Source organism: Phalangium opilio, unplaced genomic scaffold (assembly GCF_054372755.1).
Source record: "Phalangium opilio isolate 3A_F unplaced genomic scaffold, DU_Popi_V2 ptg000070l_1, whole genome shotgun sequence".
NCBI lineage: Eukaryota > Metazoa > Arthropoda > Arachnida > Opiliones > Phalangiidae > Phalangium > Phalangium opilio.
In genome coordinates this window covers 12,123,258-12,140,555 of record NW_028324182.1, presented here as the reverse complement: position 1 = coordinate 12,140,555, position 17,298 = coordinate 12,123,258, and the positions used below count along the sequence as shown (strand labels likewise).

At 36.9% G+C, this 17,298-nt stretch overlaps 2 protein-coding genes and 1 long non-coding RNA gene across 4 annotated transcripts in view; 2 read left to right on the top strand and 1 right to left on the bottom strand.

Annotated features, from left to right (window-relative positions):
- LOC149661679 (beta-1,4-galactosyltransferase 4-like) overlaps positions 1–17,298 on the bottom strand; it is a 118,366-nt gene that overhangs the window by 83,380 nt on the left and 17,688 nt on the right. The window contains exon 2 of the mRNA XM_089843260.1: positions 4,406–4,628. The gene's annotated coding sequence lies outside the window, so the exon portion shown is untranslated. The remainder of the gene's footprint in view (positions 1–4,405; positions 4,629–17,298) is intronic.
- The window catches only part of sev (receptor protein-tyrosine kinase sevenless), a 34,034-nt gene that overhangs the window by 610 nt on the left and 16,126 nt on the right, over positions 1–17,298 (top strand). For both annotated transcript variants that reach the window (XM_089843245.1, XM_089843244.1), the window contains exon 2: positions 16,914–16,967. In XM_089843245.1, the coding sequence (XP_089699371.1) occupies positions 16,914–16,967 (54 nt within the window). The remainder of the gene's footprint in view (positions 1–16,913; positions 16,968–17,298) is intronic.
- Positions 85–1,140, top strand: LOC149661681 (uncharacterized). The gene is made up of 2 exons (XR_016368977.1): positions 85–193; positions 360–1,140. It is a non-coding gene; the product is annotated as an uncharacterized LOC149661681 (long non-coding RNA).

Genomic DNA, 17,298 nt, shown 5'->3' with positions numbered 1-17,298 from the left:
TTTTGCAAAAATGCTTTTATGAACATGAACATGCATTTTGTGTCTAACGCGGGAAGCATGCGAACTGACCAATGAAGTGGCCAAATTTATTTCCACTGAACACGCGCGTCGTGAATAGCTAGTTTAAGAAAGTAATTGGGCAAGTAGACGGTGATCAGACGCGGATAATGGCACTTGAAGCTAATAGGTCAAGGTACATATTCATGCCTTAAATTTTTTTCACGGCCTCTAACTGACCCAATACGATTAATTTCAACCTAAATTTGCTACTTTTTAACATACCCAATTTCAAGAATAAATGCACTTAAATGTGTCAACCCTATCAAACTAAACGCTCCCCAAACATTTTTTCTCCGCAGTTCTCTAGCTGTATTTGAAACATGACCACTTGTTCCTACACTATATGTAATAGACTATAATGGCTTGGAAGTTTCCTTCAAATGTCACTAAAGAGGTGGAATCGATTAAAATACTTTGGAATTAATGGTGCCCAGTTCATAATTCATTACTAAATAATTGTACATGAGACTAAATCTCGCTCGCTGAGATTCGGGAAGGCCTTAGGCCATAGTCGCCCTTGATATTTTTCTCATCTCCTCATGCTATCAGAGGGAAGACGTATCGCGATCCAATTAATACCGGTATACGTTAAAAATAACCCAGCTTTTTTTTAAAATGTAAATTAAAAGCATTTTAATGAATTTAAACACGTCATTGTACTTTCAAATACGCGAACCACTTTCATTAGAAAAAGGACTCATTCATGCCAAACGATGAAATATAAATCTTTCCACGAATTTCTAAACCCTTTTATAAAGTAAATTTAAAGAAACCAATGGAATCATGGGTAACGCATTAAACCGCACCGCGTTTAAATTAGATTAGACCCATGTTTTAAAACTTTCTGACTTTCAAACACCAAAAAAGGAATGAGATATGAGAATTTCATAGTGGTTGAACTCGTAACGAACTCGGGAAGGCGAGCTATCTCTATTAACGTTAATTTAAAACTTTCAACCGTCGTGGTAGTTAAATATATATAAAACCAGGATACATAAGTGGATTTCCCCATCCTCCCTCTGCTCTCTGTAAAAATACTGCTTATTACATCCTGAATAAAATAGGCTTGTATTGTCAACCATTCCAAGTTTGCATTACATAACCATAACCACACTGTGTCCATCCAAATCTCTAAGTTAATGAAATTAAAAACTATACTCGGATTATACCTAAACCCAAGCTAAACTTTACCAAAAATTATAATATCCTTTTAGATGGTTACCAATTCTGTTAACCGTAGTAAAAAATGGACTGCCGACACTTCATAACGTGGCAAATTCCGTATGAAACTCACTGTACATATATTATATAAAAATTATCATTAAATCTATATCTATATAAATCAAAGTCCTGACTGACTGACAGACTGACAGATAATCAACACCCAGCCCAAACCGCTTGCCCTAGAAGGCTGAAAATTTGCAGGAACGTTACTCATAAGTAGTAGGCGCGTACTAAGAAAGATTTTTGCAATCCGCCGCCATCTTAAAAAATGGCGCCCAGAAATGTAAAAACTCTTCTCTATGCAACAAAGTCCGCGCGTTTCAACCGATTTCACAGATATTTAGTACACGGGTTTCGTTTAACCTATAGACAGACTGAATGCTCTTTTGGGTTCGATTTGTTGCCATCTTTTTAAATGGCGGCCAAAAACTAAAAAACCCTTCTTTATGGAATAATGTCCGCGTGAAAAGTAATAAAAAATGTCCCGACGGGCTGACGGGCAACGCCGAGTGCCTTCGCCCCTAGGATGCTACAAAAATATTAGTCGTCAGTAAAATCTACCCATTCTTTGTATCATTTTGATGGTAGCTCTTATTACACGCGCGAGCGACGCCGCGGGTAACAGCTAGTTGTTCTATATGCCGAGAACTTTCGTACGAAATTTCGTTGTGACGCTAGCTAATAACAGGTTGGGAATCGCGTTGCATTTTCAAAGACAACTTGGCGGTCGGTTTTTCTAATAAACTTCAAGTCAATAAATTACAAGTACTTGCCCTCCCTTATAAGACCCTAAAGGGACTTGGGAAGCCCCGGAATGATAAACTTCGACGACACAAGTCGCTTCACTCTATTAAACGTCCTGAACATTTCTCGAGTAAAACTAGCTGGTATGATCGAATTACTTCTATGGCAAACCGCGTCGGCTAGGCAGCCTGAGGCATTATCGACTCAATAAAAAACTGTCTTGGTCTGGACCCCTTGATGAACTTAAGAGAAAATAATAGACAGAAAAGAAGAGGAGGCCATCGTTGAAGCTATGCCGATTTGTTGGGAAAAAGGTTGTCAAAGACAAACACGCGTTCGGCTCGCGACTATGACGCGCAACGCAACTGCATGTGAATCCCGATCCAGACTTGCAAATGAAATTGACTGAAACAGGTGGACCCTCCGATTTACCATGGACATTTGTGGATAAAACGTGGCTAAGGATCAATTTTGACAGAAGAAATACGTCCTGAATTAAAGGTACAGGGGCAATTGGGACAGAGTCCTCGAAACCGTTAAGCCCTGAATTTCCTGAACCATTCGTAAAACCCCTCAAACCGCTCTAGCAACGTAACTCGATGCACTTTGACCTCTCTTAGACTGCAGCCTGCAGGAGATCGTACATGGCATACTTTGCTAGAATTTACACACCCACCCTTTAAGTTCCTCTTAATTCTTTTAACTGTCCTTTACAAATAACGTCGCGCGCAAAAAAAGCGGGAACCGGCGGCCGGAAAGACATTATGGTTAATAACAGGAGAAAACGTCGGATAAAAATAAGAGACAATACAGGACTCTAGATAAGAGGCGAGTCCCTTCAAGCATTATATTATGTCATTTTCTTCGAGTATACAAGAGAGCTCTTCGATTCAAGGACGATTTTACACGACAAATTCAATAGCCACCCTCGCAGAGAGAGAAAGAGGACTTACCCATTTTTCATTTCACAAAATTTTCAAGATTTCTTTTTCCTTGTAGAAAGAGTGGTGGTATTTGTTTGTAACTCAGGCCAATCTACGCGACCCGAAACCACGCGCGCTTTTTTCCCGCGCTTTTGAAAGAGCATGCACGAGACCATGTGGTTTTTTTTGTATCCGGTCCAGCAGAAAAACAGAACAAAAAAAAATAATGCAGAGATATCAAGATAGAGATAAATTACTTGTGTATCAATTTCGTAATGATCCTTATCAAAACATTTGTTTAAAACAAATAAATGTTGGTTAACTTCCTAGTTCTTCACTTCAAAACGTAACAGCGTTTAGTGGCTATTATAAATCGCGAGATAAAGAGTTTAATGACTGATTGTGACCCGTTACAATTACGTAAACACGGACTAGGAGAAGGTCATTGTTTCTTTAAATTCATTCATTTTTTGACCATTAGTAAAAATATTCGCCCCCTTCTCCCAAAACACCATACCGTGTATATTTTCGTTAATGGAAGGGTTTGAAATAATAACTATTGTTTCTTACGACGGAAGAATCATTAACGAATGAGGTTGGTTGGGTTCAATGCCGGCCGGTTTTGGTTCCGATCGTTCTCAATTAACTGAGCTGAACTGCTCCGGTATATCTAAAGGGTGGACGGACTGTAGAAGGAAAAAATGAGCGCGCGCTATAATTTCAATGTCGACCGACCATTAAGAACAATACCGTCCGAGAACAAGACTGGTTGTAGTATATCAAAAGGTCCTAACCCCTTATAGTTAGTTTATTACAAAATCACAGGACCGTGAAAAACTACCCAAAATTACTACCCGGCGAAATTACGGAATAGCGTACGACATTTTCTTTTTAAATGTCTTAAGAATATATTATATTGTTCTTAAAGAAAAGTTGAATTAAAGAAAATTTTCTCACGATTCATAATAAAATCGCAAGAAAAAAGGTATATCTTAATGTTTTTCAAGTACAAAACACTTTAGTTGCATGGTCCTAGCAAAATATTTAGCAAAAATATCTGTATGCCGGAACTGACATTTTTTAACTCTATTCAAAACTGAACTGATGAGGGTCAAGATTAATTATCTAAAATAGCTTAAGTATACCACGAGAAAGAAACGCCCTTTTAAATTGCAAATTATACCCAACCAAACTCTGTGATGTGAATTTTTTCACGTTTTCTTGTATACATGTTAAAGTGGGTTAATATCACATTTTGTTATTTTAAAACCAGCCCCAAACAACACCGGCCAGTGGTCCAGTGTTAAGTATATTGTACCAGCGCATTTCGCCCTTTGAAATACGCATTTTCAAAATATGAAAATCAAAACCCAAAAGCGTGTGTCGTCGTGAAAAGATCGCGAGCGTGGCTAAAGTTCGTGCCAAAAAAATAAAAAGTACTTTTTTATTCCTACCTACTTTGCTGGTAAAATTGAAGCCGAAGGACTTCCCCAATTTCTTTCTCCCCTTCACCTCCTATTTCCTCGATTTACCCTCCTGGCATTCATCCACAAACAACGACTTGGCGGTTCCCAGGCACCGGACCGTGGCCATCTGCCGCCTGCTTCCAGATTTTTGAGTTTCAAGTATTCTAGCTAGTTTCGTGTCCACCCAACTAGATGACTTTGCGCATTAAACCTAGAACAAATAATAATAACAATCAAAGATATGAATGAGAGTTAGTTCCTGAGTTTAATAATTAAGATATGTAAATGTTATCGGAAGTAAGACGTCGTAAGAAAGGGTTAAAGTTACAATTTAACCAACGACACTACCCTAAAAAAATTCAATTATAATGAACTTTATTTATTATAATTAAGTTTGGTTTTTCTTTGATCGTTTAAATCATTTTCTATTAGGCAAACTTAAATCAAATAGATATAACAAAATTAACCCATTCTAAATGCTTATTTAAGCGTAAAATAACTTAATAAATAACCTTTGTTTCCATGCAAGTACTTAAGAATTCAACGGGGTAAGAGCCTAACTTTCGATAACAGGAAAAAAAACTTATCAGGGTCTAGTTATTTCTTAAAACAATAAGAAGTTTACTGAAGAAAAAAAAAGGAATTCTTGATCTTATCACTTGGCAATATGTGGAAAAATATTCAAGCAAATCGAAGAAAGTGCACAAACACTCATGTAGTGTGTCACTAGGTCTTTGGAGTTATAAAATTCTTTGCCCCGGTGGTATTTTGAGCATTTTTTTCTCATTTGGCTGCAGATAATGATAATGGTGGCTAAAGTTTTTCGCTTAACTATATTTTCCCAAAAAAAAAGTCGCCGAACAACTAAACGCATGAATGCAATCGCGACGCTTGGAGAAATTTAAACTTCTTTTTTGGGGTGGAATTAAGGTTATTTCTTTTTCATTAATAAATTTGTCGATCGCGACACTAAAACTCTATAGATAGACAGACGTGATTGAATCTAGCACCTGCTAACCCCTCTCGTATAAGTCAAACGGGTTACGACATACAACAATTTTTGATATCAAGTCACGAGCCCAAAGTTGTTTTCAAACCAAATAAAAAGTAAACTATACGGTATTTTAAACACATACAGGGTATTTCTGATAACTCTGGAATAAATAAAGTTTTAGTGATGCCCCCTTAATTAAATTAAATTAAATTAAATTAGATCTGGGAGCACGGCAGTGCTCCCAGCCAAGTCGAGCACTGACATCCTTTTCTCGAAGCAACTCGTGGCACTTTTAACCCCACTGTAACTTCGTGATGGGTACAGGTAAGAGCCTGAAATTTTGCTTGCCGCGAGGACTGTCAATCGTAACTATAGTTTCCAAATTTCAAGTTCCTACCCTATATACTTTTCGAAATATCGCAGGTGAAATTTACCTTATTTTGTCACTCACTCACTCACTCACCGATCATCAAAATTCTAAGGTACTTCTAGAGGAGATAGAAACTTAAAATTCAGGATTTAGTTTTCATTTATTTTATAAGGCACAGAAAAATTAAAACATCCCGAGATTTTTATAAAATTGTTCTTTAGTTCTTAATTTTAAAACTAGATGGCGCTGCCGTCTTTTCAACAGAAATAGTGTGTTCTTGATGAAAGGACGTAATGGTCCAAAGTTAACCGAAAGTTAAATATATATTAAAGCTAATAGGAGTAGTAGTTTAAAAGAAATGTGTCGTAACTGATGCTACATTCTTTTATTAGGATATCGCGTACAATCTTTATTGCATATTCTCTGCGGGTCGAAAGGGGTAATTCAGTGTAAATATGGACAAACGTTAGCGATTATATTGGCAAACGAAGTACCACGAGAGTGTCTTGTTTTAATATAACTACCGAAGTATAACGAGAGGGTCTACAAAAAGAAGTGAGATCCTATGAAAAACATTAACATGTACAAAAATGGGCCAAGCCTCGCTTCGTGCCCTCTCCGCCGTAAAACGTTCTGAGATCCCATGTAGAGCCAAGTCTGCCTTTTGTTCTCATTCAATCGCCAATTGAACAATTATGTTATAAATTAAGTCCTTTTCCTAATTAATAACCAATATTCTTTGACTCTATCATTATTATACATCTTTGTTCGTATCAAAAATATCGTGACTTGGCAATCGCAGATAAGTAATATTAAAAGGAAGTCGAGGGGATATACACTAAATCGTTGCCGATTTTAAAATAATCGAAGGGATATTCACTAAATCGTTTATGGTCGAGGGGATATGTACAAGTTTATATGATGAGTCGTGCACAGCCCTATGTACAAACTATATGGTGAGTTATGCATAACCCTATTTACAAGTTTATAAGGCGAGTTATGCATAACCTTATGTACACCTGCGCTTGCCAAGTCACGATATTTTTGATACGAACAAAGATGTATAATAATGATAGAGTCAAAGAATATTGGTTATTAATTAGGAAAAGGACTTAATTTATAACATAATTGTTCAATTGGCGATTGAATGAGAACAAAAGGCAGACTTGGCTCTACATGGGATCTCAGAACGTTTTACGGCGGAGAGGGCACGAAGCGAGGCTTGGCCCATTTTTGTACATGTTAATGTTTTTCATAGGATATCATTGTCCAAATCAGTTTCTTAATTAAATTTAAGGGGTCATCCCTAAAATACTCTGAATGCAATCTTAACTCGAAAACAATGGCCCGGACGCCAAAATGTCATAGATAGAAGTTGTATTTTCGACTCATAATCGTGCACCCAATGAACATCCCCCTTAATTTATGATTTCCAGACTTATCAGAAACACCCTGTATAGTTTAATTAGTATGAAAATTCCACGACGATCCGTGAAGCAAATCGAGTTGCACGAAACGTCTGGTGTATTTTGATTAATTAAAGATGAAAAAGTTTGAATATATTAAGAACTAATCGATTGGGTTAAAGACTTGGCACGATTATTAAAGTTAGGAGCTTAAACGGTAGAGGGGTTACGAGTCAATCCCGCGTACAATTAAGTACAGACATATTAATTGCCTAATTAGCTATTATACTCTTGGATGTTTCTTAAGTTTCCGAATTGCGCTTGGATTACGCAAAATCATGTACCAATACAAGTCGAACTTTTCTACCCATACCAAAAATCACGAGGAAGATGTTACCAAACTCTATTGATTGAAAATTTAACGCTATTATCAAAATTGACACTGAAAACTTGCGCAAAATAGGCTTAAATCCAAGCCTTTGCCGTGATTTCAGTATAACAACGCTTTGATTTCATGATTTCATATACTAGACCGACATAAGGGGGGAATATTCGGGATACCGACATTGTATGTATTATCATACCTGTAGCTTCGAAGGAAGCCAGGTGCGAGTCGGTTACAAACTTCCGCAGTACAAAGGGGCCATTACTTTCGGGGGGATATGCACTATCTCCCCCCCAGTGGGCTAACTTGTATTTGGGCATAGAGAGAAGCATTTTTTGACTTCCGTTTCCGTTGAACCCAATCTTACATGCACTGGTCCACTTTGAGTATAAGAGCTCGGTAGTATTGTTAAGATTGGGAGAGATAGCTAGCCATAGGGTGTTGTGTGAGTGAATTAATATTTTGGGAAGTGATATGGAAAAGATCCGTTTTTGCCTTTTTCACAACAACAAAAATATATATTAAATATTAGATTGTAGGTCACGATTTGATATTTTAGTAAAATGTAGGCCGGATCATTTTCGTACACTTTTGTTTATAACTTAATATCTTTTCATAACCATAACGGAAACTCCAGGCATTATAATAAATCTGTTCACGCCACCATTGATATTTATCTGCAGTGTTTCGGAGATATGTAGATTTTAAACTGGAGTATGAAGTTGGAATTGAACTTGCTGTTATAAGGGTGTTGAAATTATTATATCAGGGGGCACCTATCTCTTTAAATTGATACCACCAGCGCCCTAGCAAGGGGCACAAGCCATGGGTGGGCCATATTTTATATCATTCACGTCTGTTTTGGGAAAGAAAAAAAAATACAAATTTGTTTGTTATTCAAAGATTGGATATTTCGCCCTAGACGCAAGAACGATTAAAAAGTTAGGTGGTTAAGACGCCTTTGAGCATTTTTATGGGAGTTTTCTTACGGGCTCCTTCCCAAAGAAAAAAAAAACCACCAACCCAAGAAAAACATATAACATTCCTGTTAAAATCGTTTGTTTTTGGCGCGAGATTCTTCAACCCAACTTTGACCCCGAAAAGAAATGTCTGTGACTCTCGGCTCGTGAAAAAAATACTGTTGATGTTGAGGGTGGTGGTTTTTGTATATTGGCGGGAAAGAAAAGCGCGCCAAAATAACGCGAGGAAGGTCCTTGCAGGAGTTTGGGAATTTTCATTGGGAGACGCTACCCATTCTTAATGGTCTCCTAATGATATTTAAAGCGGGTTTTACAGCATTCTCCCGTCTTTGATCTCCATTAGCTTTTCGACCTAAAAAAATATATACATTAGGAGAATGAAGATTCAAAGATGTGGGCGGATTCGTAAAGGAGAACCCTTGGAATGCTGTGTCGGGCGCTAAACCTTTTCGTAGACTGTGAAATCTATGATATCCCACTTTAAAAATTCACTAGTATATAAAGCTAAGACTGAAACCAAATCCCGTGGAAAAAATCCCTTGAGATGAACTTAAAACACCACATTTATTTATCCCATGTATTTTTATTGACAAATCGTTCTTTCTTCTCGAAACTGGATATGTTTAAAACCGATTGAGCAGAACTTTGCAATTTTAGGAGAAAACAAGCATTTTCTCAATGCGTTACGAATATAACTGGATTTGGGCAGAACATCTTTCGGAATTTTCTGATATTTGATTATACGCCCAAAATATAATAAGAATCCAAAAAATTCTAGAAAAATCATAAAATACTTTCCCTCTATTTTCTAAATAAGGATTTTTTTCTTCTAAATCTTTGACGCGTTTTCACTATAGCTTATCAAAGGGGCGAATTTCTCGTGAAAATAAAAACTTTTCGGAAAAGGATGTTAAAAACATCTTCTCAATGGTATAAGAATTTTTTTCACAAAGAAAATTCAAGAATTGAAATAGTATACGCCGGATATACTGCAGAAAGACAAATAGAAATGATTCTAGCGAAGTTATGACTAAGTGAGACTCAGAGTATAATAGCAAACGGGCACCTACACAAAAATGAAATTGTGTTAAAGGGATAGATACTCTGGGCGAAGCACTCACTATTGGACGCCTAGTACCACCTGACAGATTCGTCCAATAGGAGTACTCCCAGTGAATGCTTCGCCAGAAAGCCTAACGCGTAGTGTCCATTACGGAAACTTAATTGCCAGTATCTTCTTTAATATTGTAGATAAAAACATGGTTTCAATTGATACATGCATTATTTTATACGCTCTTTCGATTAAACTTGAAGAACTTCTAGCTCGGAGTATCCCTTTAAGAAAGGCATTGTTTAAGTAACAAGTTAATTACACGCAATTAAGTTAATTATATTTTCAAGGATAACTTTGAAGCGTATGATGCACGTCAAAAAATTTTTTAAATTAGGTTACCCTAAGCCATAATAAATCAAACACGGGCAAACCCTAGAGATTATTCAAAAACCACCCTTGCGTGTATAAAAACCACTAGCTTGAAGCACTCCGTCCGTCACTTTATATCTTAAAAAGAACCCGAAGAAGAAGCTGTATGTCTGTAATTGGCCGAGCTGAAAACGTCTGTGAGACAATCTGTTGCCTCCGCAATATGTAAGTCCTATACTCCCATTAAACTAAAGTACACCTGTCAAATCGATCTCATCTAGAGAAGAAAGAATAAAAAATTGCCTCCCTCCACCACTTAAACACAAGTGGCGTCGTGGCGCGTGCTTCTTCGATAACCGAGCCGCCATCACGTTCGCCGCGTCGCCCGCGCTCACGTCAAGTTTGGCAACTGTGCCAGATTGGCTTTTTGATGGGACCCCCGCTCGAGAGCCTCCAGTGTCTACGGCGTCGCCAGATAAATATATGCCAGAATCGATGGATCTCAAAGCGTCAAAGCGCATACTTAGGAGTCAGAGTTGATACAATGATGATGTCACGTGCTTGGAAAAAACGGACCCCAAAAATAGGGCCTAGAACTAATCCGAATTTTAAATTCATACTAAACCCTTCAAGGTTCGAGTGCAGATTACATATCAATGCACTATACGCCTTGCCAATAACCTGTGACGACCAAATTATATTTTTTATACTTAACCAAATATAGACAGATTTCACAAAAAGGGTTAGGACGAAATTAATCATTCAGATTTCACTTCACGACGTCCAGTTTGCCCTCTAAGTCTAACTACAGTCAAGTACTGATTCAAACTGAACTGCTATAGCATATCCAGGGTTCATACAACTTTTAAAAACCCGATTTCGATTTCCCTGACATTTCCAGATTTTTCCCATATATTAAAAAAAGGCTTTCTTGTTAAACTTTTCCCGAACCCAAATATACATATACAAATATATTCTTTAATTCATTAAGTACATCAACACACCCTCCCCTAAAATCTATACTGACTGAATACTAGCTGACAATCTAAAAAAGAATAAAAGAAAAATTACGACCAATATATTGCTTTAGATTGTTAACTTCCTTTTAATACATATACATATATATATATATATATAGATATATAGATATAGCTATAACACTTTCCCTGAATAATTTTTTCCCATGCCATCTTAATTCAATTTATCCCAAAGCAAATTACAACTCGCGAGTCGCGTCTGAAACAGGCAGCTTTATACCCACAGAACTATCTTTAAGCCCGAGGCACACCACTCTTGAAAAAAAAAAAATCAGAACACTTAGCTCTAACAGTTAATAAGAAAATTACCTAAATCTAAATCGTCTTTTCTTTCCTCATCCCATCCCCATCGGGGATAAAAACAAAAGTTATCCCCATCGTGTCTGGAATGATTCCTCTATAGCTCTAGAATAATAAATAAGTTATCTTCTACCCCAACCATAGGGATTAACGCGTACAATAGTTAGCATCAGCCGCCGGGGAGAAAGGATATGGATTGCTCCAATTCTCGTGGGAAAGAATTACCACCAAGTTTTTATCCAAGTACCCAACCAACTTCTCTTCGAGTGTGTTCCCGAATCCGATTTTGTAAGGGTAGCTAGCTAGCTCTTTATACATTTCAGGATCAGAGGAGGAAAGAACAAGGCCTATAACACTCTCTCCTCATTGCTTCCTCATCCTGTAACAGTTCTCCCCTCACACTCTCTCTCTTCATCCCTACAACCACTGTTGCAAACTATATCAGCATCCATCGCGCACGCGCAGATCGGTCGGCGTAAGCACGAATGAGATTAATGTATTTTTTGCTACTCGGATTAATCCGACACATCCTGTGTTTAACCGTACAACAAGGGGGGTTTTCCTACGAGGGGCTATTCACTCTTGAAAGAGTGTTTCTGTTTTTTCTGAATTAATATTGTCAAATTCCTAATACAAATTGAAGTATTTTATAAAAATTTTGATGCCAATTCTTTTTTTTTGTTTCAATTTATTGACATCGGGGTCATTTGTATCAAGGGCTAGATTTTGCAATTGTAAGGGGGGGGGAGGGGTTATTATTTTGAAACTGACAATTTTGATTAAAATTGACGTCGACGCTCGTAGGTCGAGACAAAGGAATAGCGGATTGTACCGCGTTTAGTTTGGTTTTAAATTTTTAGAAAGCGGGGTTAATTTGAACTAATTTACTATAATTTAAAAAGACTCATTGTTCTCACTTCTAACGACTTAATTGCTTAAAATGGGTTAAAAACAAACTTAGCGACAACCCAAAACAAAACAGCCTCCTTAAGCGGACATTTACAAGAATAGGTGACAAACGAAAACAGTAATAAGTTTCGTATGGGTCTGGAATTTCGGGGGTCAGGTTTAAATCCCTAATTTTTAATAATAAGACAACCTTCAAAATCAAAAATCAGGGCAATTTACTATTAATATTTATAGCCTAAAATATATATATTTATCAAGACAGGAGGGCATATGGCTTAGATAGAAAAAAAAAATAGAAAAAAATGCGAATACTTTTTTTTATAGAGGTCAGTAACTTTCTTATCATGAAATAGAGGCATCTTCGAATTTTAAGAAATAAACAGATAGGCATACCCATACCGCTATATGGGGGTTCTGTTTTTATGCATATTATGCGGCCTCAGTATAGGCTTTCTTTCGCTTAGTACTTTAGATAAATACCGAAAAAAATAATTTGTAATAAATCTGATGATACTGTAATAAGAAATTTTATAAAATTAATTAAAAATTATCGATTGGATTTCATCCGTCCTGTTCCGGTCATAAATTTAATATTCCGGTTCAGGAAGTTTCATATACAGACTCGAAATAAAAAACACCTTTGACTCAAATTTCCACGGTTTAAAATTCCAAGTAAGTTAAAGGGAACAGATTAAAAAGAAAAAAAGTGTATAAATTCATTTCAATTCTCCAATAAAATGAAACATTAAAAAACCCTCGTGGAATTTAGACTAAATTTTTCTAATTTAAATATATTAAAAAAAAAACGCCCTTTGGCATAGAAAAATACCGGTACATTTATATACAATTAACGTTACGTTATTTATAAAATAATAATAATAGAATCAAAGAAGCGTATCCGCGCATGCGCTCTACCAAATAAACTTAATTTCTTTCCCCCCAACTCAATTTCCCTTTTTTTATTGGAATCAAATTTCATAAAGTAGTTTATTTTACATTACAGACTCATTTCAATTCCCGGAAAAGAATAAAGTATAATTTCATTATACTTTGAATGTTTTGTTCTCCGCGATGCATAATAATAAATTCCATTTTGGTGGTGGGGGGGGGGGGGTAGAAAAAAAGGCGCGAAAACAAAAAGGGGCTCTGCCTCAGACAGCAAGGGAGAGCGTTAGCTGATCCCCAACAGACATATCAAAGCCACTGGTACTCGTCAAGGTCTTTTTCCACGTACTTATAACTAACTAGTCCTTGCCATCATGATCCTAGTGCTCTGGTAACGCGATACATCCCTATATGTTTTGCAGATTCAGGGGTGGATGCCAGGGTGTCCAGTGTTTTTGCCGCCCGGTTTCGCCCTGACGTAGGCTTAAAGGTTACAATTTCTTAGAAGGCTAGGGACTGGGGTCTTATTCGGACTTGAATAGCCCCTTTTCTTCGTAATAAAAGGTGGTAGGCAACCCTCAGTACTGGATGTCGTCTCTGCGCACTGTTATGACTCAAAGAGACTACAGCGCAGACGCCAAAAAGCAAGATGGAAGGCAAATTTTCACCCTCGTGTCTTTCCCTCTTAGCTACATCGAAATGGTCTATTACAAGACTTTGCATCCAGTTTCATCATAGGCTTATAGTTGAAACACTTCCATGACGCAATAATGGGAACATATCCCTAAATCACCGATATTATTAAACCAAAAGGAACAGCGATTTGTAAACCAGCTAGGACAGCAGCGCCAGGAGAGTGTGTTGTGTTTTGGGCGCGAAATGGGGCGAAAATATATATAAGGGGTTTCCATTTTCTGCGGGGTTCAGGGTTCTGTTATGGTCATTAATGGGTGGTAGTGGTGGGTAAGAAGAAATGCTTTTTCTCGATCAACAAGATTTATTTTTTACGACATTTAAAGATGAGAATAAGCAAACCAGACCGACTACGAGACTGCAGAAAATAGTTAGTCCTCTTTTTTTAGTGTGTGTGTTCTGGGTTTCCTAAAACTTAAACAATCAAAGTCGATTGTCTTAGCAAAAGAATTTATACAATAATAGGAACGTGAGAAATTTTTGATAGCGTATCAAAAAATTTAAAAAGTTGTCCGTCGACACTGTGCTAATGGCTTCACGGCCGATATGAATTTAACAAGACATTTTTTGAGGCATCGTTAAGAAAAGGGATATAAAACATTGTTAAAGGAATAGTAAAACATCCAAGTGTTAAGCCTAAATTTCCGTCAATCTCTCACTAACATTTGGTCCTAGCAAATTGGTTGAGTATCTATCAATTTCATTAGCAAAACTTGAAGGAACTTCGTTAAGGATAAAATTCTACGATTCAATCGTGAAAACATTCATTTTAGCATCCCTCCTCGTGGTAGTATTTTCCTTAACTCCTTGTCAATGCGAATTTCCTTGGTGCATTGAGAAGGAAAGAAAGAAAGCTTGTTTCTTGTTTGTAACTTCAGTTAGGCCTACTGCACCTTCCTGATAAATCACAGTCTCTTGGTTGGTAACCGTGAGGCGCCCCAGTAACAAGTTACAACCCTAGGGCGAGCGAGCGAGTGGCATGGACCTAATCGCTTTCATCCCCTTGAGCGTGCGTGTGCGCGGTTAAGAAAAGGTCGTGACCCTGTCCCAGGCTATCGAATGGGGCTGTCCTATTCCCGAACGACTCGTAACGAAAAACAGAAGAGACCCGAAAATACGACGAGGTCGATGATCGGGGGCATTACTATCTTAATTTTCGTTTTTTTTTAACCATAAGAAATCATTCCTCCAGAACCTTTCAAGTCCCTGACTTGGCGTATCTACTACGCACTAGTCAAGTATCAGTTAATAAAGATTAACATTTATCTTCTCGGTAGAGAAAAAAAAGAGATATCATCCACTAGGATATAGTTTTCCTATTAATTTGTAAGCTTCATTCCCGGAGATATCTCCTAAAAAAGTCTATCCATAAACACGCCTGCAGTCTCTGATTCTTTAATTCGATTAAAATGTAGTTACAGGGTTCGTACGGAACCTGGATATCCTGGATAAGTCAGGGATATGGAAAATAGGGGAAAAAGTCAGGGATAAGTCAGGGATTTAAAACATTTTCCTAAAAAGTCAGGGATATGTCAGGGATTTTGTTTGGCATATCAAACCATTCTTCATGCAATGCTAAATATGAGCCAGGTGTGATGAAGTTGGCTCTAGTAAACACCTTAAAATGGTCAGGGATATAGGCAACATTTGGTCAGGGATAACCTGGAAAAGTCAGGGATTTTCAATGTAAAAATTTCGTAAGAACCCTGAGTTAAGTTAGGCCTACTTCTGCGGAATTATTTCCTTCCATTTATATTTAGGCAAGCTCAATGTTTCAGGACAGAGAAACAGGCTTATAGATAATGTGCAGACGTGTTGATGCATTTGTGAGTGCAATTCAACTGGTATCGACAACAGACTGAAAAGCTTGTAGTTATGTTTGGTTCAATTCTGATCATTGAGTTCCAAACCTGCAGGAGATGCTCTAATAACAAAATACTGGCAACCTTGAAGCGCATGCAATTAAAATTTCTGTAGTCCCTTCAGTGCACACTATGCATAGTGGTATACGAAGGTTATCAGAGGAAATATTAGAAATGCCAAAAGTAGCCATTGATGGATGGCGCGAGAGTAGGGCAAATGCAAAGAGGTTAGGGGATTCAGAATCCTCTCTGGCTCCATCTAGAGCTATAAGTGTTATTTCTTTCATTACCCATAATATTAGGCATGCCCTTAAACGTGTGTTTCTCTGCTCAACCCATACGACCACATTTATGTTCCAACAATTAGGAAAAAAATATCAATCCGTATGATGAAACACTGAATTAAAAATTTTAATATCTGTTTGCATAAACTAATTCACATACAGTGTTAAATTTCTATTAAAGCAGACGATGAGATTGTGTAGATAAAAGGCCATATTGGGGTACAATGCAAGGGGGACACACACACCATCATATTACTATAACTTTAAAAATAATCCCTCTAAAGGTTTTTATTTTTTTATTTTTTCATTTCAAACATAACTCGTATCACGTGGTGCGGGTGCCCCTTGATGACGTCTATTATATATATGAACGAAAATTTTGTGGTCCATAAGCGATTAGGAATATATAGAAGAAAAGCTAGAGATCGCTTTATTGGAGTTGTCGCGCCAAAAAAAGGGGATAAAAAAATCTCCAAGTCTGCATGCTGGCCGGGATAGAATCCCGAGATGGCCTAGGAAGATGACTTCCATACGAGATTATGAGCTAGCAATATTAAGGGGGAAATATGCTATAATATGATCTTTCACCGCACTCTTAACGGCTTGATATATACGAAAAGTAGAGCTTAGAGCTGATTTCGGGGTTACCCAAGATAACAAAATATGAAAGCGGAGGCCAAATTAATACTCCTTGCATTCATAATAAATGTAATGGTAATGATATTAATTTATGCATAATTTTCACTAGAAAGAATCAATGAAGTTTCAATTACAAAAGAAATATTTGCAGTTTTTTTTTGGTTGGAGAAAATGCGTATATCAGAATATTGCAGTTCAAAGTTCATTAAAATACAGTATCGCGTTATCTTCTAGTGAAAATTAAATCAGAAACTTATAATATATTTAATTAATTAATTAATATTGCATTATAATTATCATATTTCTCATTTAATTTTATTTCATTGCAGACTCAAGACATATCAGCCGAATACGAATGCAATGGACCTTGCGAAGTTCAACAGGTATGCACCTTAATTAATTACGTTTAAACTATACCCTTTGGCATGCAGATACAGAAGCAACTGAGTGAATAAAAAATTAAAATTAACATAATAATCAAAATCTACTTAATTCTCAGTGGCGGTTAGGTTATAATCTGAGATACTTGATATAGGCAGGCGCGATGCTTTTTATGTTTGATAAAAATTTAATATTTTGGGATCCTCTCAACTCGAGGTCAGAAGATTTAAAATTCTTCCCCGGGGATTATGATTATGATTATGATTTCCTTTTTTGGGGGGAAGAGAAAGAGACATTAAATAAATCATCATAGCAAATAAAATATAGCAAGCA